The 22911-nt window shown below is 29.9% G+C and overlaps 1 protein-coding gene across 1 annotated transcript in view; it reads right to left on the bottom strand.

Annotated features, from left to right (window-relative positions):
* Positions 1-22911, bottom strand: part of LOC111636170 — a 36081-nt gene that overhangs the window by 4138 nt on the left and 9032 nt on the right. The window contains exon 2 of the mRNA XM_023381364.1: positions 15429-15650. Within this exon, the coding sequence (XP_023237132.1) occupies positions 15429-15650 (222 nt within the window). The remainder of the gene's footprint in view (positions 1-15428; positions 15651-22911) is intronic.

The following is a 22911-nucleotide window of genomic DNA, read 5'->3' as shown; positions in this document are numbered from 1 at the left end:
ATGAAGACTAAACGTAACAAAAAATCGCATGTAAAATAGTACAGTAGAAGCCGTTCTTCAGGTTTTCAGGTTAAGCCTTAATCCTTTCCCTCTCCCCTCGCAGGGGAATTTCAAAAAATCCCTTCTTAGTGTGCATTTCCATGATGTACCCTAACTGTGTACCAAATTTCACCTCTTTAGGTTAAGCGGTTTGCTCTGGGCGATGATGAATCAGTCAGTGAGTCATTCATTCATTCAGTCAGTCAATCAGGACAAGCAATTTTATATATTTAGATAATATATTCTTATAATGTGAAAAACAATAAATAAGTTATTTTAAATTATTTTAAAATTGGATTGAAAATTATAAATTGTAATCATACTACATAACTGCACAGCACACCAGGATGAATATAAAATAAGACTCACATCAACCATTAACTGTTGTGAATTACGATTAACACTTGAATAACGAACGTCTTTGTAACCCCTTCTGGGCTCTTCTTCGGGCTTTTTTCAATTCAAAACAAGCTTCATCTTAAAATTTGAACATAAAATTGAATGGTAAAAGATTTTAAATAACAAGACCTTATGCGCATGTATTCCCCGTGACTTTATGCGTTTCCACATAAGGTCTCCACATTTGTAAATCACACTATTTTTTTGTAATTTTAACATTCAGAAAAATGAATACAAACTTCCTTTGCTGACAGTTGCAGATAATTTTCAAAATTACATTCTAACTTCTACATTTTTATTTTAAAATACAGTATATTCTAAATAAAACTTTTAAAACCAATATTAAATTATTAATCTTTTACAAACTGCAATTGTACAAATACCCACTCTAAACACCATTTAATGCAGTAATATTTCTTTATTCTAATGTTTTTGATCATTGAAAACACAATCAAAAATGTTAGAATAAAGAAATATTACTGCTTTAGATGATTTTTTGAGTGGGTACTAATATTAAATTACACACAACACTTAACACCTCAATACTACTTCCAGCAGTCAAAAGATTTTAATATTCTAACGTTTTCGGCCGTCTTTTAGAGGCCCTCTTCAGGATGAAACATTAAAAAACAGTTCTATCTTTTGAAGGATTCTAATAATCGAATACAGCTGTGTTCCGAACTTTTAAATATTTAAACGATGCGTAAGATATAAAAATCGTTACGCTTACAAGACAAAAAATTATTTTAAAATAACGCTATACATAAATTATTATTGTAGAGTTGTGAAAATTAGCGCTATGTAAACACTGCTATACATTAAATATTATTAAATAGTTGTGAAAATTAGCGTGATGTAAACGCTCTGATTTCTTATACATAGCAGAAAGATTAAAAATAATTAAACTTCCGATTATTGTTGTGCCTTGTGGCAATGTAAATAATATTTCCACGATTGTGGAATCGGAATATAATCGGAGTTAATGCAGCTTCCCTTTATGGTTTCTCTATAAATCTCAATAGCCTCCAACGAGCGTAAGTCGTGTCGGTCAAAGGCCCTATGTAAAAGAGTAGCCTCATCCCAACATGGGGAAACCCCGGGCTCGGTAGCATACCGTGCTAGAGCCGTATTATACTTCTGCTTCGACACATCATATTTGTGGTCCCGTATCCTAGCCTCCAGGGATCTGTATGTGGATCCAATGTATGTTATCCGACGATTGAAACGTTCGTCATTCAAAGGTATACGGTACACCCCCGGCGCTTTTTTGTCATCGGACTTGTCCTTAGCATTAGATAAAAGTCGGAAAATATTCTGCTTTCTCTTATATGTTAAGCGCACATTCACTTCCTTAGCGATTTTACTAAAAATTCGATGAAGGGATGGTTCGTAAGGTACAATCACCCGTTTTTGCTGTGTATCAATAGTCCCCGTGTTGGTGGTAGTTATTGTAGATTGCTGCTTGGTAGTAAGCCTGTCTATTAATGACTGTTGGAACCCATGTGTCGATGCTGTACGTTTGATGTTTTTCAGTTCTCTGTAAGTATCGGAAGTTTCAGAGCAGTGGGAATAAGCCCTTGAGACTAGGGCCCTAAAAGCTGATACCTTATACGTCCACGGGTCCGCTGAGTTACGAGGTATAAAGAGAGGACAGTATGTTGGTTTGCGGTAAATGGTCGTGGTTATATGGCGACGCCGGCCAAACTCTACAGAAAAGCTGTTCTATCTCTAACGAGGATAAGAGAAAAGCTGAAGTTCTTGATTAATTGTCGTAGCAACGGAGCATTCCCGATGTCCATCTTTCGTATAAAACTTCCGTACGGATGTGAAGCCCTTTTGCCTAAAGTACGATTTTTATGCCTCAGAAAAGCTATTAGAAGCACCAGACGCCTTATGTACTATAAATTGAAACAACTCATCAATCTTGAGGAGAACATTTATAGACAAGATTTTACCATCCTGCAACATGTGAACTCTAGAGTAATCGATCTAGAAGCAAGTGTCCAGCGTAACTTACAACGTAAATATGATAAAAAGCTCAGCTGGATATTAAAAATACAAAAGCGATGTCCTAAACCTCAGTTCAATAACGTTATAACTTGTTGGGACAGCATATCTCCTCCAGATTACTTCCGCAAGGCGTTCGAATTTGGTCCTATGTTCGTGCCTCAGTCGGCTGCAGCAAACCCGTTTTCCTTCATTCCCAGCATAGAGAAATTACTTTCCAGAGCAAATATTGAGTTTCCGGACACCCGCAAGGACTATCTTCGATGGAAGGCGTTGATGGCAGTTGAAAGTTACAGGCCGGAACCCGAAGTACACAAGTTCTGGAGTTACGTCAAACGCAGTAAGAAATGGCTCCAATCTAATAACATCACAATGGTCAAGTCTGACAAAAGCAAGGCAGTCGTCATCATGCTAAGGGCAACATATGTCAGCGCATTACATCAATATATAGTTGACACACAATGTCAACCAGCTGACACCTCATACACAACGAGGCTGCAAAGTCGTGTCGGTAGATTCACGCGCACTGGCCTTGCCACAATCTTAGGCCTTCAAAATGCGGTAGTTAGCTCCCCTGACACCCCCCGCCTTTTCGCTTTTGCCAAAACACACAAACCCGGGCATAAATTAAGACCTGTGATCGATAAAGCCAGATCTCCCACTTTCATATTGGAGAAACGTATACATCACTTATTGCAAAATCATCTTAACTCATACGGCTTGACTGTGTCCGATTCCAACGCACTACTCGCCAAACTCCACAAGTTAAAGTTAAATGGGAACGAATATCTTACTGTATTCGATTTTGTATCGATGTTCCCTTCCATTCGATTGGAACCATGTTTTTGTGAGCTAAGGGATTTCTTTCTCACTACAACAACTGACAGCCAGAGATTCCATTCACAAATACTAGAGCTTACACATCTAATCTGCTATTCCTCCTTTTTTTACTTTGATGGTCAAACGTACATCCAAAAAAGAGGCGTACCAATGGGTAGCCCAGTCTCTGGGGATCTATGCGAACTCGTCGTACGAAAATTAGAAGAAAAGGTCTTACTAAGCTTTCAATCCAATATCCTTAGCTACATGCGGTATGTGGATGATATTTTGATTATTTGGAAAACCAAACCCGATATAGAGAAAGTGTTAGAAGCCTTTAACAAAAACGCCTACGGCTTAACTCTAAAGTTAGACCAAGAAAGTCGCACAGAAGTTAACTACTTAGATGTCCAGATTAACACAGCGAATAATAATATAACCACGACCATTTACCGCAAACCAACATACTGTCCTCTCTTTATACCTCGTAACTCAGCGGACCCGTGGACGTATAAGGTATCAGCTTTTAGGGCCCTAGTCTCAAGGGCTTATTCCCACTGCTCTGAAACTTCCGATACTTACAGAGAACTGAAAAACATCAAACGTACAGCATCGACACATGGGTTCCAACAGTCATTAATAGACAGGCTTACTACCAAGCAGCAATCTACAATAACTACCACCAACACGGGGACTATTGATACACAGCAAAAACGGGTGATTGTACCTTACGAACCATCCCTTCATCGAATTTTTAGTAAAATCGCTAAGGAAGTGAATGTGCGCTTAACATATAAGAGAAAGCAGAATATTTTCCGACTTTTATCTAATGCTAAGGACAAGTCCGATGACAAAAAAGCGCCGGGGGTGTACCGTATACCTTTGAATGACGAACGTTTCAATCGTCGGATAACATACATTGGATCCACATACAGATCCCTGGAGGCTAGGATACGGGACCACAAATATGATGTGTCGAAGCAGAAGTATAATACGGCTCTAGCACGGTATGCTACCGAGCCCGGGGTTTCCCCATGTTGGGATGAGGCTACTCTTTTACATAGGGCCTTTGACCGACACGACTTACGCTCGTTGGAGGCTATTGAGATTTATAGAGAAACCATAAAGGGAAGCTGCATTAACTCCGATTATATTCCGATTCCACAATCGTGGAAATATTATTTACATTGCCACAAGGCACAACAATAATCGGAAGTTTAATTATTTTTAATCTTTCTGCTATGTATAAGAAATCAGAGCGTTTACATCACGCTAATTTTCACAACTATTTAATAATATTTAATGTATAGCAGTGTTTACATAGCGCTAATTTTCACAACTCTACAATAATAATTTATGTATAGCGTTATTTTAAAATAATTTTTTGTCTTGTAAGCGTAACGATTTTTATATCTTACGCATCGTTTAAATATTTAAAAGTTCGGAACACAGCTGTATTCGATTATTAGAATCCTTCAAAAGATAGAACTGTTTTTTAATGTTTCATCCTGAAGAGGGCCTCTAAAAGACGGCCGAAAACGTTAGAATATTAAAATCTTTTGACTGCTGGAAGTAGTATTGAGGTGTTAAGTGTTGTGTGTAGTATATCTTTCCAGTTTACGTGTGTTAATTTTTTGTCTAATATTAAATTATTTATGTAAATAAGAAAATGTAATACTAAGGACAGTGTTGCAAAATACTGGGGATAGGCACCTGAAGGGGATCAGATTGAATCCCTACTATAGACAACTTGCATGTGACATATTGAAGTCTTGAATGTGTGTGTGTGTGTTTGGCCTGGTACCATATTTGTGACATTTCAGTTCCATTATAACATGACCTGATACATGGAAGAGTGGCCAAACTTTAAACAGGAGAAAGTGTAAATTTTGAATGGTTCATCTAATAAAGAAATACAGTGTAAGATTTAAAACAGAATAAAATAAATTCAACAATAACTGTCAAATTTATTTTATTCTATTTGTAATTATTACAATGACAAAAATTACCACATAGCACTTAGAACTGATGTTGTGCAATAGTCAATAAAACTATCATAAAATGTACATTTTTAGTTAGTATAACGATACAACGACCAAATGTTAGTTTGTTTTAATGTACTTAAACTCTGCTTGCTAGGAAAGGTTTATTATGAAGAATTCTCTACCAAAATCTTTGGATCAACCCAGCCACTTGCTACAAAATTGAGCTTCAAGTGATTTGTATGCTTTTGCGTGGTTAAGAGTTAAAAATTGGGTTAAGACAAGGTGTCACCACATTCTATCTTTGACCATGAACTATGATCCTCTAAGAACAAATTTGTCGTCATCATACAGATCAACTCCACTATACATTACAATTTTACTTTTGTACCAGTCAGTAAGAGTTGTTAAATAACGTAGTAAGAAATTAAGCAATGAGTTACTTAACTTTCCCAGCAACATAATAAATACATGGTGCCACATGCAGTTTTAATGATATTTTATTTTAAAAAGCTTTTTATATTTTTAATTATTATAAAATTTATATGCTGATAAAATGTGAAAAATTCGATAGAATCACCCTTGGTGTATCTTTTCTTACAAATCGAAAGACTTAAATTCCAACAATTTATCGAAAGAATACTAAAAAATCTTCAGTACCCAAGTGCATACACAGTTTTCCCATTTTCTAGAATCAACTAAAAAAACTGGCAAATACAAACAAATAAAAGATTTGACATAAAAAAAAAACTGAAGTAAGGAAAGAATAGTTTATAAGTGAACGCTAAAACGATGGTAGCAACAGAATCAGTTTAAAAGATAGAAAAATAATATTTTTCTGGTGTTATAGTAGAAACCATTAAGTATTACTTCAAGATATTTATTCATCTCTATNATTTTCATCGATGTTAAGCCTAACAAAAATTTTTTAAAATAATAATCGTCGCTATTGTAGCGCCACATCACTAGCGGACATTTGAAATTTGCCGACTAGGACGGTCGGTTAACCGAGGGGTCGGTTGATCGGGGGGGCGGATAATCGAGGTTCTACTGTAGCATCAATTCCCCTAACATACAAACTTCCGTGCAAAATTTCAGAAATTTTTGACAAAAGTCAGGGGGATTTATTAAGCTTCAAACAGGTTGAACAAAATCATGCCCTCCAAATATCCATACATACAGTAAAAACTCCAAAATTTTTTACATTTCTTGATGTTTCAATGTATCCTGAGTCCAAAAATGTAAAAATGTTCATACTTTCCATCTGTTATATATAACAGTTGAGATAGTAAAATGCTTGTTTTGTCATCTTCTACACGTGATAAACATTAGATGCAAGCCAAACTACAGTAGAGCGTCGTTTATCCGAAAAAATTCCAGTCGGCATAAAGTATAATTTTTATTTGTTTTTATATTTTTCAATGTATTTATTTCGTTTGTAAAACATAAAGAAATCATTTTTAACGATACAATAGCCACGATTATTATTTTAAAAAGTTTATGTTAGGCTTAACATCAATGAAAATTCAACGCGAAGTGACACGCAACAGAGAAAAATTTCAACACAGGATAGGTTAATATATTTTTTCGTACATAATCAGTTATCCGAAAAATAAGTTATCTGAACAACCCCAGTCCCCAATTGATTCAGATAAACGACACTCTACTGTATATACACCTCCACGAACAGCATGACACAAATACGACACAGGAGGTGGAGCAATGATAATTTGGTCACGTGAAATCACATTCATGAAAGTTCTACATATAGGGTGGATTTAGGGAGATGTGCTGGGCACAGCTGCACTCTATTCTGAGGGATAGAAGAAGTCATTGCACTTCTTACTTGATTGCATAAATTCCCAGATTTTGGATCGAGTTAAGTAAGGATAAAAATAAATTCTGTTATGTGGAACCCAGTTATAGATCTATAACCTTTTGCATCAAGGAATACCATGATCCACTTTGTAAATACAATAGTAACAGCATGGTGTTGCCTCAATGGGTCTTATAGAAGGCTGTCACTGTACATTGGGACAAACCTGTGGAACTCAAAACTGGTCCAATGTAAATACTATCAGAATAGTAGAACAGTGTTTATTCAACATTTCAGAAAGTATCTGAAGATCATTAATTCACATGATCTGACCAATCTAGACAACAGATGGGTGGGTAGGGAACCCTTGACTCACAGTATTGGGTGAGTATAGTTAACAGCTGTTAAATTCTAAGCTTATCTTTTTCTTTTTTTATTTTATTACTTAATTGTTGATTAATTATCTGGATAAAGTAATTAATAATATCATGTAAAACAATACTGTATTTCATTCTTTAATCATTAAACATACTTTTTTGTTAAGTGATTTAACAAGCTTGCTGCCAAGTGATGCAATTTTGCATCATGTAATCTTTGTTACAATGTGCCAAAGATGTGACTTTGTGTCATCCAACAGCTGGAATTTTTTGTAAATTGTACATGTTATTTTTTTGGATGTTATTTATTACTACCTAGAAATTTGTACCTAGAAATATGAAAAACATTTTCAACGTTAATTCTATTGCTTAGTTTCCAGTGAAATATTTAATTACAACAGTTTTGGGCTGCAATTTCAAAAAATTGTAAACCTATAAATTCCCACTGCTGTCCGTCCACCCTTAATCTCAAAAACAGAATTAGATAAGACCAGATATGGAAAGATATGGAGCTCCAATTAACTATATATGAACTTTTGGTTTGCACCAGAAGTCATGTTATTTCAATTCAAAAATTTCCCCTGAAAGGATTTAGATAGATGACAGCACAACTCTACTGCTAATGGAAAAGTATGATGTACAGGAGCAAGACACTACTAATTTGAGGTGGATAGCATATATTTTAAATTAAAAAATTATTTAAAATATGATTTTAAAAATTGCAGCTGGACAATGTCACAATAAATAATTGCTTGTTCATTATTTGTCCTTGGGTAAATGCCAATAACTGAATTTTGCTTCATCATATATAATTCCATGAAGATTGCTTGAAATGGGAAAAATTTTGAATTCTTAGTTTTTGTAAAACAGTGATATATTTTTTATATGAGTTAAGTTAAATATGGCGCATTAACATACTAAATAATAATTGTTTGAATTGATTAATAAAAAATGAACAAACATAGTGCTGATTATATTGATTTAGCTGATGAAAATGTTGCAAATTAGGCCTAAATCTTATGATTGAGGCTTAACTGAGATCGAAAAATATATAAATAAGCCACGTAACTTCGTTATTATTTTAAAACTGTATAATTTATATGATATTACATAATTTATATACTTTTTAGATATTATCAATACAAAAGTCAAATTCCTAAATTTCAAATAGTGATAATGCCATCTTATGTACATTTGCCAAACGGACTCAATTATAAAAAATGGTTAACCTCAGAGAAAAATCTACTAATAATATTGATACAGTACATCATTATTTTGAATAAATTCATTGATAATTCACTTTAATAATTTTTATACACCAACGTTAAGTAATATTTTTTCTATATTTTATAAACATTAAATTTATATTGTAGCATGTTTTTTGTATTTAAAAAAAAAAAAGGCTTTAGAAATAATTGTATAAGTATTATAATTTTTTTTAATGCAAACACACAAAATTATAATATAATTTATCAACACCTAAATAAATAAATTGGTAAGGTCTTTAGTTTCTACTTTCGTTAAAAGAGGGCGCACGTAGTCCCAGATATGAATGTCGAGTTTTGGAGTACAGAAGCTGACTATTGCAAAGAGCTGATTAGGCGTGACAAATTGTTCAACTCAAGGTAGGTATAACTTTACAAGACTTTCTTTACACGTCATAAAACCCAGACTAAAAGCGTGAACACAAACATCATAATGACACTGCATGGGGAAAATGGGCTGTACCCATCCACCTACCAACTATCACCAGAAGTCATGGAAATGAGCTCAATGGTTGCTGGCAATGAAACCATGGTTAAATTTTACATACGTATACTGTCATGGTGGCACTTCTTATTAGTCATTGATATGTGTGTTCAATAATTAACGTGAATCAATAACTAGTGATGTTTGGCACAACGCGGCCTGCTGGTGGCTCCCCTCCGGGAGGAATCAGTCAGGACACCACCATGACAGTACTGTATACGTATCTAAAATCAAACCAAAACAGTCTTTCCGGAAGACTATTGGATATGGAATGACTACCAGATACCGACAAGCACTTTAAATAATCCCATGAAGATTGCTTGAAATGGGAAAAATTTTTAATTCTTAGTTTCTGTAAAACAGTGATATATTTTATGAGAAAAATGAATCAGCATATTTGGTGTAATTTTGCCTTATAATGGTTGACAATAAATGTGTTAAATTTAAACTATGATTTCAATAATAACTAATAATTTTCTGTCATTCAATCACAGATCCTATGGGCTACATGCAAGATTGATAAAGTTTTTTTTATAACTTTAAGAAGAGTGATTTCAACAAAAGATATAAAATCAGTAATATCATAAAAATTCTCAATTGAGTTGGTTATTTTGTACAAAAAAAGGTATAGAAGAAACATTTTTAGAAAAAATATAAAAATGAATTCTACTTATGAGGCTTCAACTATAGGCAAAATACACTTGAAGAATGTCTTACAGGTTTAAATAAATTTACTTATTGTGAATTTTTAAAAGTCCTAATGTTTTGTCCTCAAAGTTAGTAAAGATTGAATGTTTTAACTCAGAGGATTTTTTTATACTTTTAAAAAACTTTACTTCTATACCTTTTACATATAAAATCATGTTAAAACAAAATTCCAATACAATTTTCATGAGAAATATATTAATCATGATTATTACTCAGCAATATATCATTCAGTATAAACAATGACATAGAATTCATTATATCCTTATAAAAAATATATAGTAATTGATTATTTAATTAAAACTTAGCAAATTATTCAAATAAAATAAGAAACTGGATAGTAGCATTGGATAATAATCAATCCTTTAATACACAACACAAAATTTATTGTACAGCTTCAGTTATCTTTGCCCTTAAAATCCATATAAAGAATTATCCTCACTTAAATGTGACTTCATTTAGTGCTGGTTCACTGTAGTACTATTTATAATATGCTCTAGAACAGGGGTGGCCAAAACGTGGCNTAGTATGTAATATTTATAAAGTTTGCAATGAATTATATGGTTCCAAAAACTGTTTGAGTTAACTTTTTTACAGTATAAAATGAAATACAGTGGGTGATCGGTAACAAACAGTTCAGACAACGAACACTTCACTAAAGATTTTTATGTTTGGACAACAAACACATGTTCAGATAACAAACACCTCATAGAACAAACAAGAATAGATGCTGCATTTAAGGTGCATAAAACTCTATTTTACTGGCTATGAATGGTTTATGGAACGAGACTTTCACAGTTATATACATAACCTTTTTGAAATAGTTTATTTCTGTTCTCTGAATCTTTGAAAAAATAACAATAAAATTAAAATTATCCAAAAAGAAATCTTCAATTTAATTTACAATATATTATCTACCTATAATTATTTTTTTTTGGAATTAAAATGTTTTTATTTCCATTTATTTAGTCAAACCATACTTATATAAAATGTAAAATATTCTTACATATTCCCAAAAAAATCCAAATAAATACATTTATAAAAATATTAACCATCAATGAACCTTTCTTAATCTTATAATATAAATTTTTCGTCTACTAGTACGTATTTTCTATCATCAGGACTTATTAGACTGGCTTTACAGATATTGCAACAAAGTTTCACAAGTCCGAAACGCAATATTATGTATGTGTCCAGGTATATTAAATAAAACAAATTTCTGATCTGTGAAACTTTGTTGAAGTATCTATAAAGCCAGTCTAATAAGTCCTGATAATAGAAAATACGTACTAGTAGACGAAAAATTTATATTATAATAAATCAAGGACATTGAGGCATATTAATTTAAAATATATGCTCTTCACCTCAAATTAGTAGTGTCTTGTCCCTGTACATCATATTTATCCTTTAACAATAGAGTCATGCCAGTCATCTATCTGACACCTTTAAACGAAAAATTTTTGAATTGAAATAACATGACTTCCAGTTTGCATTGAAAGTTTGAATATAGTTAATTGCTGATTAATTATCTGGATAAAGTAATTAATAATATCATGTAAAACAATACTGTATTTTATTCTTTAATCATTAAACATACTTTTTTGTTAAGTGATTTAACAAACTTGCTGCCAAGTGATGCAATTTTGCATCATGTGATCTTTGTTACAATGTGCCAATGATGTGACTTTGTGTCATCCAAAAGCTGGAATTTTTTGTAAATTGTACATGTTATTTTTTTGGATGTTATTTATTACTACCTAGAAATATGAAAAACATTTTCAACATTAATTCTATTGCTTCATATTGTTCGTATGGTTTCCTTATCTATTCTCAGATTTCATCTATCTAACTTTGTTCTAGAGATTAAGGAAAGACAGATGGATGACAGTGGGAATTTATAGGTCTACAATTTTCTCAAATTGCAGCAAAAAAAAAAAAAAAAATTAATAATGGAAAGCAACTATTATTACTTAATTCAAATTGGTCATTAATATGAAGGGTTAAACTTCTTTTCTTTCAATATTTTAAACAATGCTATGCCTGAATTTCCTTTTACTGAATTTTTTATGAATCTTTGTTTATATTCACCCTTTCAGTCTCCTTGTCATTAGAAACATTTTAAGTACTTGCTTCAAAACTCCTCTCTCAGCAAACACTCCAAAATTTTTTAATTTAAAATATATACAATACTAAAACCACTATAAATTTATACAATTCCCACTGTATTTTTATATGAAAAATAATTAAAATATGACAAAACAATTGCAGTGCAAAACCTCTAATAATCTTTGACTGGTATGCATGCTTGTATGCTATACCATTGTGCTTCAACACATTAGAGATGATGGGACATATATTAACACTTACCCTGTTATGAATGTAATATTACGTTTCAGGAAGTCTTCAGTAAAATGCGAAAAACGTAATATTATGTTCTTCCATATATCAAGTTATTTTTAGCTTTAAAATGTAACATTATGTTTTCAGCAATGAAAATACAATTTCTTTGTGTATTGTAGTATGTCTGTTAATAAATAGTGAGCACTATTTATTTAGAAATTTGAAATAAGTGATTTTTTACAAGTGCTATCATCGTCTGATTCAAAGTTTTGTAGCCATATTTTGCAAGCAAAGTTTGAATCATTTTATTTTTTATATGAGTTAAGTTAAATATGGCACATTAACATACTAACTAATAATTGTTTGAATTGATTAATAAAAAGTGAACAAATATGGTGCCGATTATATTGATTTATCTGACGAAAATGTTGCGAATTAGAATTTGAAATCTTATGATTGAGGCTTAACTGAAATTGAAAAATATATAAATAAGCCACGTAACTTCATTATTATTTTAAAACTGTATAATTTATATGATATTACATAATTTATATACTTTTTAGATATTATCAATACAAAAGTCAAATTCCTAAATTTCAAATAGTGAGAATGCCATCTTATGTACATTTGCCAAACAGACTCAATTATGAAAAATGGCTAACCTCAGAGAAAAATCTAATAATAATATTGATACAGTACATCATTATTTTGAATAAATTCATCAATCTATACATAAAAATATTCATACATAAAAATACTAATTTTAGAGTTATATTGCAGTTTATAATTTTCTTCATTTTATCTTTATCTCTAAAACACATCCAAATTACATTAAAGTATAATACTGTAAGGTCTCTTGTTATGTGGATTATTTTTATGCGATTTTGAAGTTGTGCGGTTTGTATTTCATCCAAAAATTTCTTGAACAAACATACATATAGGCTTGTTTAGGAAGCCCGCGTATAGACAGTCCCCAAAAATCGTGGAATGCTCAAAGCTCACTCCATTTGTTCCACTGACATATAACGTTTATGGATGTAAAGGACAGCTAGATCTACCTTAATCACTTTAGTTCCTAGCAATTTTTGATATAAATGTAATTAAACATAAAAAATACTTAAAACTAAAAAAAACGAAAGAAATGCGTTAATTTTGAAGAAAAAGCTTCAAAGTTTAACTTCCTTTGTCTCGCCCTTCTGTGAAATTTAACACCGATGAGTCATTGTTTACACATCTGGATGACCTTGAACACAGCTGGAGTTGGATTTCCAGGGGCATTCTCATAGACGTCGCAGGAGGACAAGGGTTTAAAGTAGGGTGAACACTAGCTGGCCGTATATTTTAAAATATTTTTAAAAATTTTGGAGACTTAAAAAACATTCCAAAAATTAAAAAAAAAAATTTCAAAAATGGCCTTAAGGACCGTGTTTTATGTAACGCTATGTAACCTGCCCGAGTTAACTCGGGCGAGGAACTAAAGGGGTTTTAATTAACTCTTCACATCCAGATGTCAGTGATTTGTTTTTAGAGTGAGCTTTTGCAATTCGGGGATTCCCCTTGTATTACTTTTCAATAAAATAAACTGAATTAAGTTTGAATACAAGTTTATTTTAAGCTTTTATATGAATTTCTTTCAGACATTCGAAGTAATTTATTAAGCAGCCTATTTCTTTTAATTTCTACAAACTTTTTTATGCGGTTTTAAGTTAATTTTAACTCGTTGTTTTGGTTTTATGCGATTTTAGAAAATTACGGAACGTATCCCTACTTTTTCAAGGCAAGTAAAGTCTTTTTTTATGCGAATTTTTTATATGCGCTTTTCTGTAGAACGTATCCACCGCATAAAACGAGACCTTACAGTATATAAAAATAAGACACATACACATCAAAATTAAGTAATGTACAGATAAATGTTCATAATATCAGACACTCTTTTTACTTTTTACCTAGCTTTAGTCTATCGTTTTTTATTTTTAGTAGAAAATACTGTAAAATCGCTAAAATCAGTCAGTAGACAGGTAAAGAACTAGGTCAACTGGACCAGCAGGGTAAGTGTTAAATGAAATATTAATTAATTTTTTCAATCTGGCTAATTAGTTTAATTAATATATCTACAGTCTGTAGCTATATAGATCTTTTACTTTTATGTAAAATAATAATATAAAAGCACATTTTTATTCAAATCTCTGGCATATTTTTCATTAGTCAGTCTAATTATCTATATAATTGTACAAAAGCTCTTTCCCCATTTTTCATACAGTATGAATATTCTTGTTTGCATATCATGCTATTTTTCTTTTACCTCAAATTTGCAATTTCTATTTTTTTTTACAGTTATACTGATTTTTTATTTCCATTCCTTCTTCAATAAGTACAAAATACTTCTCTGTATTCTTCAGATACATTACTCCATAACATGAGTCCTCTCAGGTTGCCCCCTTTTCTATCAAAGGTAAGATACCCTGATAGAGAGGTTCATTCAATCCTTTTCATAAATCCTGTCCTCCTCATTCTTCAGGATATTGAAAAGTTCCCAACATTTTTCCTGTTTGTCTCCCAATCTTTCTCCAAGGATTCTTATTTTTCCATTTGACAAAATGGACTAGAACTCAAGATTCTCTGCATTCCCTAATTACTTTTTACTGTTTCAAGATGCAGTTTCTTAACTGCATCTTAAACAGACTGCTTTTGTATGTCAGTACCTATTCTTGTAAATTTTAGCTTTCAAATTTTGTATCTTTTTTCTTTTTTATTAATATAAATTCAACAGAAATTTAAGTAAAAGTAATCCAATTTACAATACTCTTTGAATTGGATATAATACAAACTAACAACACAAACTAAAATCCAGCAAAACTTACTTTATTGAAATAAAACAAATATTTTTGACATTTAAAAAATGTCAAAAATGCTCCTTATAGGCCTTCCTCAGGTATGTTAATAATTTGCCAGTAGAATGCTCTAAAATGGAATGCTGACAAGTGCCAAATACTGGAGAATTATTGACAGACCTGAGGAAGGCTTATACGTAGAGTCAAAAACATTTGTCAACAATAATAATTCTGCTGGAAAAGTACTGAAAAATATAATTATTTGGTTTATAAACTCACTTTCAGCTGTGATACTCTTAAATTCTTCTGAAGAAACATTCTAATTTAAAATATTAAATTAACATATTCTAATAATAATATTTACCTTGAAAAAGATGGTTTAAAATTATCTGGAGGTGCTATTTTAACTGTGATCTGATTGGACATCATGGAAGTGTTGTAATTTTTTAAAACTGGAAGCGATTCTTTACTAAGTTGAACAATTGGAAACTGTCCGATCAACGAATAACGCTCTTGATGAGTTGGATATCTTCTTCTTGCAGTTAATGTCATCCTCAATGCATTTTCTAATGCTGGTGCTTTATATCTAACAAAAAACATTGTTTAAATTAATATTTTTATTGCATTTCAAATTATTTATTAATACTTAATTTATTTTAAAGATATAAAAACTTTTAATATTAAACAAGCTTTAATATATTTTTAAAATATGTGCAATTTTTAGGATGAAAATGTAGCTTGTCTGTTACTGATGAGGGAATAGCATGACAGTCACCAATTTTGATCAAACTTGTTGAGAATATAGTGCATCCCCAAAAACTAACATGTGCCAAGCAGTAGAGTGCAACATTAATTGAGAAAATTAAGGTTGAAAATTGTATAATTATTTAAAACCTTTAGAATTTCCATTGCTTTCAGTTTGGCCATTGACTCAGTGTGGGCATGAAGGGTTCATAATCAGATGGTTTATATGTTTCAAATCTTATCAGTAGCAAGAATTATTTTCTATAATATTTACTTTATCTGTGGTATTTTCAAATCTATTATATTGCCAGAGAGCAAAATTGATTTATTTTTATATAACTACAAGTGTATACCATAAACAGGGTAAAAAAAAAAAAAAAAATCACCTTTCAAGAGATAGGTCAGGGTCAAAATCAATTAAAAAATGCTAAAATGCTACCTAACAATATTTAAAACAACACATTTTTTGTATTTTCATATACATTAATTAATAATACTATAATTTTTACTTTATTTTTGATATTTTTCAATTACAATATAATTTTGTTTAGATTTTAAATTGTTTTGCTGAAACTTAAATATTTTTGTCAACTGCCAGTCTTGATTTAAAATTGTCAGTCAAACCTACCCAATACCAAGTGGTTGGCAACCGATCATCATCCTATTTCTTCTAAAATGAAACAGTTATTACCGATCGAATGCAATCTCTCATCCCTCTGACTACACGAAAGAAAAGTCTACCTTGACAAACATCACCTTGTGTATGGGACAACACATATTCTCTGCTTTATAGACCCAAAAGTTTCCAATAAACGAATACTTAATTGTTAATACTGTAATTTTAAAAAAACAATTTCTGATGGAATGGAATTTGTTAAAAGTTTTGTTGCTGTCAGATTTAAGGATATGTCATCAGCTAAAGTTTATAAAATGATCTCTCAGATTACCCTCATATATCAACAGTTATTGAATTTGTTCTTTCACACCCAGTGCACACTGTTGAGTGTGACAGGTTTCAATAAAATGATGTTAACAAAAACTCCAATTGGAAATTGTCTTGGTGTAACAAATATCAGCAATTTGTTAAACATCTCCATAAATGACTCTCCAAGATGAGAATTTTGATTTTCATTCTGCATTTGTTTCCTGGTGTGAATCAAAACCAAGAAGGATTGTTCAATAATGTATGATGCTTGTGGGTTGCAACAATAGATTTAAGGTTAGTTATATTGGTAGTGCAGTACACTGTAATAATGTACAGTATCTATGAGAATAAACAAATGTTTAAACAATACTGTATTGTGTATTGTTCTTGGCAGCCTTACGAATAAGAAATTTTAGCTATGGTTTCTAAAACTTTGCTATAACTTTTTTTAATAAAATTAGCTAAAATGCTACAGAAAATTTTTTCCCAGCCTAAACCCTGCTTCTAGATGCAGTGAAAAAACGAAAAACTAAAACATGATAAAAAAAAATAGAAAAAATAACAATAAAATTAAAATTATCCAAAAAGAAATCTTCAATTTNTATTTTTAATGATTATAGATAAAGCAGTAAATAGAAACACCAAAAACAATTTATTGAAAATGCAAAATTAAAAAAAAAAACAAGAAGAAACAAGCAATTATTTATTGTGACATTGTCACAATGCCGGACTACAATTTTTAATCATATTTTTAATTTATTTAATTTAAATATATGCTCTCCAGCTCAAATTAGTAGTGGCTTGTCCCTGTACATCATATTTATCCTTTAACAATAGAGTCATGCCAGTCATCTATCTGACACCTTTAAACGAAAAATTTTTGAATTGAAATAACATGACTTCCAGTTTGCATTGAAAGTTTGAATATAGTTAATTGCTGATTAATTATCTGGATAAAGTAATTAATAATATCATGTAAAACAATACTGTATTTTATTCTTTAATCATTAAACATACTTTTTTGTTAAGTGATTTAACAAACTTGCTGCCAAGTGATGCAATTTTGCATCATGTGATCTTTGTTACAATGTGCCAATGATGTGACTTTGTGTCATCCAAAAGCTGGAATTTTTTGTAAATTGTACATGTTATTTTTTTGGATGTTATTTATTACTACCTAGAAATATGAAAAACATTTTCAACATTAATTCTATTGCTTCATATTGTTCGTATGGTTTCCTTATCTATTCTCAGATTTCATCTATCTAACTTTGTTCTAGAGATTAAGGAAAGACAGATGGATGACAGTGGGAATTTATAGGTCTACAATTTTCTCAAATTGCAGCAAAAAAAAAAAAAAAAATTAATAATGGAAAGCAACTATTATTACTTAATTCAAATTGGTCATTAATATGAAGGGTTAAACTTCTTTTCTTTCAATATTTTAAACAATGCTATGCCTGAATTTCCTTTTACTGAATTTTTTATGAATCTTTGTTTATATTCACCCTTTCAGTCTCCTTGTCATTAGAAACATTTTAAGTACTTGCTTCAAAACTCCTCTCTCAGCAAACACTCCAAAATTTTTTAAACTTCTTTAAAAAATAAATCTAACAAATTGCAGACTTATAACTAATAATGAAAATAACATTATTCTACAAAGTAATTAAATACTTTATAATTCAAAATGCTACATTCACAAAAATCATAAATTGTAAAAACTTATGAACAGAAAAAACTATATTCATTGAAAAACTATATTCATTGAATCAAAATGTTTTAGATTATATCTTTCTGATACAAAAATTTGCATTTTAATCAGAAATAATTACAATAAAAAGTATTTCAGAAGCATTAAGTAAAAATAATTAATCATCATAAAAAATTTTGGCTAATTTATATGCAGGTATGCCATAAAAAAAGTTTTATGAATACCTTAAATGCTTAATTTTAATAAACACCTTAATTTATGAACACCTCAAATGCATTAAGGTGTTCATAAATTAAAATACGTTTATAACATAGCATTACATTTACTGTACATAAAATTTATGAATACCTTACACATATCTAATGATTTGAATAATGGATTTTTCATCAAATGTAATCTTAAAAATTACTACTACTATTACTATTTAAGGAATAAATTACTATTAAATAACAACAACTCAAAGCTCGAATAGTATATAATAAATTACCAAACAATCGCCTAAATATTATAGCTTGATATTTAGGCGATCGTTTGGTAATTTATTAAATTACTATTATTCCTGAAAGAAACATAAAGTCCATATTTTCTAATTTTGAATATATATTATTAAATGTTTTACTATTATTTATTATTATTAAAATTAATTTTTAAAAAACAGATTTCATATCAAGACTAACAAAAATTAATATTCTGAAATGTCATATTTTTCACATGACTTGTAATAATTTCTTCAATTTCTTCTATAGTAGTAGTATTATCCAATAGCAGATTTATCCATTTAAACTCCGTATTGAAATTCTTGTCAATATTCAACAATTTATATAAGATACTTTGTCAATGTCACATTCTATTCATAAAAAAAATTGGAAATAATGATAGAATAATAATTTAAGGTTACCAGATAAAAGAATCTTATTGAATATTAAAAAAATATAAACTTCAGCTGACAAAAATGTAAGACTGAAAACAAAACTTTTTTTAGTATGTAATATTTATAAAGTTTGCAATGAATTATATGGTTCCAAAAACTGTTTGAGTTAACTTTTTTACAGTATAAAATGAAATACAGTGGGTGATCGGTAACAAACAGTTCAGACAACGAACACTTCACTAAAGATTTTTATGTTTGGACAACAAACACATGTTCAGATAACAAACACCTCATAGAACAAACAAGAATAGATGCTGCATTTAAGGTGCATAAAACTCTATTTTACTGGCTATGAATGGTTTATGGAACGAGACTTTCACAGTTATATACATAACCTTTTTGAAATAGTTTATTTCTGTTCTCTGAATCTTTGCACATGGCTTTTTTGAACTTTTTATTTAAAAAAAACTGATAATATTATGGGGTGCAGTGTCAAGAACTTTGTTCACTATAGAAACTAAGAAAGAGACAATAGCCAAAGTAGAGAGTGGGCAGAAGATGTCTGATGTTGCTGCACAGTATGGCATCAACAGGTCTACAGTAAGGCACAATCTTAGCTAAGACAGATGCAATTGAAAAGGCTCAAGCAAATAAAGGAGAAACAAAAATCACATCTGAGAAACAAAGATGTGCCATCCATGAAAAAAAAAAAAAACAAAGAGCTTGCTTTTAGTTTGTTATCTATGTATATAAAAATGAATGTATGTCTGTCTGTCCTTCATGCATTACCACACCATTTATCCAATTGCCATGAAACTTTGGGAAGTTGTTTAATATACTCCGGTGAAGGTTTCTGGCATAGTACGATTGCCATGAAGCTTTGGGAAGTTTTTTAATACACTCCCGTGAAGGTTTCTGACATAGTGAATTTATCCTACGATAGATGGGGCGTGTTTATACTGTGTGTTCGATCAATTTCAAATTGTGAAGACCATTTCCCCCATTCAAAAAATATCTCTATATATGCATTTGTGAACTGTTATTTATGATATTTGTAATAATTTTTGTTTAATCACTTTATTTCAACTATTTTTTGCTAATTATGTATTTGCTCAAACTTTGTTAAAACCTTAAGTGTATCCCGAACAACAACTGAAGTTGTAGGAGGAAATTTGCCTATTTTACCAATCTAGGTATCCCCCTTTTCCAAATTTTAATATCAACTCAAAATAATTTAAAAAGACAAATTACAATAAAACGGTTTATTATCCAACTACAGTGGTACCTCAGGATACGAAATTAATCCATTCCGACACTGAGATCGTATCATGAAAATGTCGTAAGGTGAATCATTTTTCCCCATACGATTACATTTAAAACCAAATAATTCGTTCCAATACGAAAAACACACTCAAATTAAAGCTAAGTAATACATTAAAAAAATAATAACTATAGTAAGAAAAACACTGAAAAATGCATTTTGTAGTTGTAAATGTATAAATAACCGTAATAGAATAATAATTGATAAAAAAAAATGTAGTTTTATTTGCACTTTACCTTTGAGGATAGACCACGGTGGAGGTGTAAACTGGTGGTGGAAGAGAGGGAGAAGGAAAATGATACTAAAACTTAACTTACATAACATAATGTAACGATAACTTAAAAATAACTTAGAAAAGATAAAAAAAAATTAGTGTTGTTTTATATATATATATATTTTTTTTTAATTTTTATTCACTGCTTTTTGCTTTCTTTCCTTCACTTCCACCAGCACTTTCACTGGATAGAGGTCGCTTGGTAAAATATCTATCCAAAGAGGTTTGGCTTTGCCTACTTTTTAAAATGTTTCTAAAATGACTTAGGCAAATGTCATTACTCCGAGCAGCAATATGGCCAGTGTGAACCTTTTCGGGATGTTTCTTTTCAATAAAATTAGTCACTTTCTGATAATACCTCGAGATTTCCTTTATCGAGCGAGATCCTTCCATGACGAAGCAAACACGCGGACTGAGACCGACGAACAGAAGTGAATAAAAAATGGCGCTGCGAACTAATGTAACGTCGTAAGGTGAGTTTTTGTTCGTATCGTGGAGCAAAAATATGTTCGAATTTCGTGTCGTATCCTGAAAATTTCGTATGCTGGGGCGTTCGTATCCTGAGGTACCACTGTATCAGAAATTTCACAATGTGCCAAGGAAGAGAAGAAGGAGCAATTAAATAATTAAAATTGTAAAGGATTAAAAAAGTATATATAAAAATAGGGGAATATCGCACTTCTGATAATCGCTGCAAGTGTGTGGGCTAGATTTGGAGAATCCGTGCTTCTCTCAGACAACTGTATGTGGCCAGCTCACGCGTCGGAAAACCTTCTGATTTATTCGTGTACACACCAGACGGAAAAACAAAAAATATCATGTATCCACGAGCACTCCAATAAATAAATAGAATTGAAATGACACTTTGAAATGTTTTCCCGATGAAAATGAATAATAATAATAATAATGCAATAATAATAATAAGTTACAATAAAAATGATAAAATGTAAATTAAATTTTATTATAACGAGTTTGCTTGAATTTCGTTTTTTCTGAGACCGCAGCAATGAGCGACAGGTAAGCTAGTGAAATACAAACAAACATAGTAAGAAATTAATTTTATTTATTTATTTTTTGGGAGCTCTAGTCTCATTCCCATAAAAATATACGGTAAATCGATAATCTGTTAATGAACAATTTGGGTAGAAAACATTGTCTTTGAACAGATTATGTTTGTTAATCAATCACCTACTGTATACTATATAGCATGTTTCCAACTGTTAATAAACAACTTTGCTCAAACTTAAAATACTATATTTATAGTTTTGTTCCTGTTAGAAAGCAAATATACTAACATAAAAAGTAAAAAGTTTCTAACAGTTTTCCATTTTATTCTATAAATATATCTATATATATATATATATATATATATATATATATATATATATATATATATATATATATATATATATATATATATATATATATATATATATATATATATATATATATATATATATATATATATATATATATATATATATATATATATATATATATATATATATATATATATATATATATATATATATATATATATATATATATATATATATATATATATATATATATATATATATATATATATATATATATATATATATATATATATATATATATATATATATATATATATATATATATATATATATATATATATATATATATATATATATATATATATATATATATATATATATATATATATATATATATATATATATATATATATATATATATATATATATATATATATATATATATATATATATATATATATATATATATATATATATATATATATATATATATATATATATATATATATATATATATATATATATATATATATATATATATATATATATATATATATATATATATATATATATATATATATATATATATATATATATATATATATATATATATATATATATATATATATATATATATATATATATATATATATATATATATATATATATATATATATATATA

The sequence above is a fragment of the Centruroides sculpturatus genome, unplaced genomic scaffold, assembly GCF_000671375.1.
Source record: "Centruroides sculpturatus isolate CEXI.00-Female unplaced genomic scaffold, Cexi_2.0 scaffold208, whole genome shotgun sequence".
In the NCBI taxonomy this organism is placed as follows: Eukaryota; Metazoa; Arthropoda; class Arachnida; order Scorpiones; family Buthidae; genus Centruroides; species Centruroides sculpturatus.
This window is presented reverse-complemented; position numbering and strand designations above follow the sequence as displayed.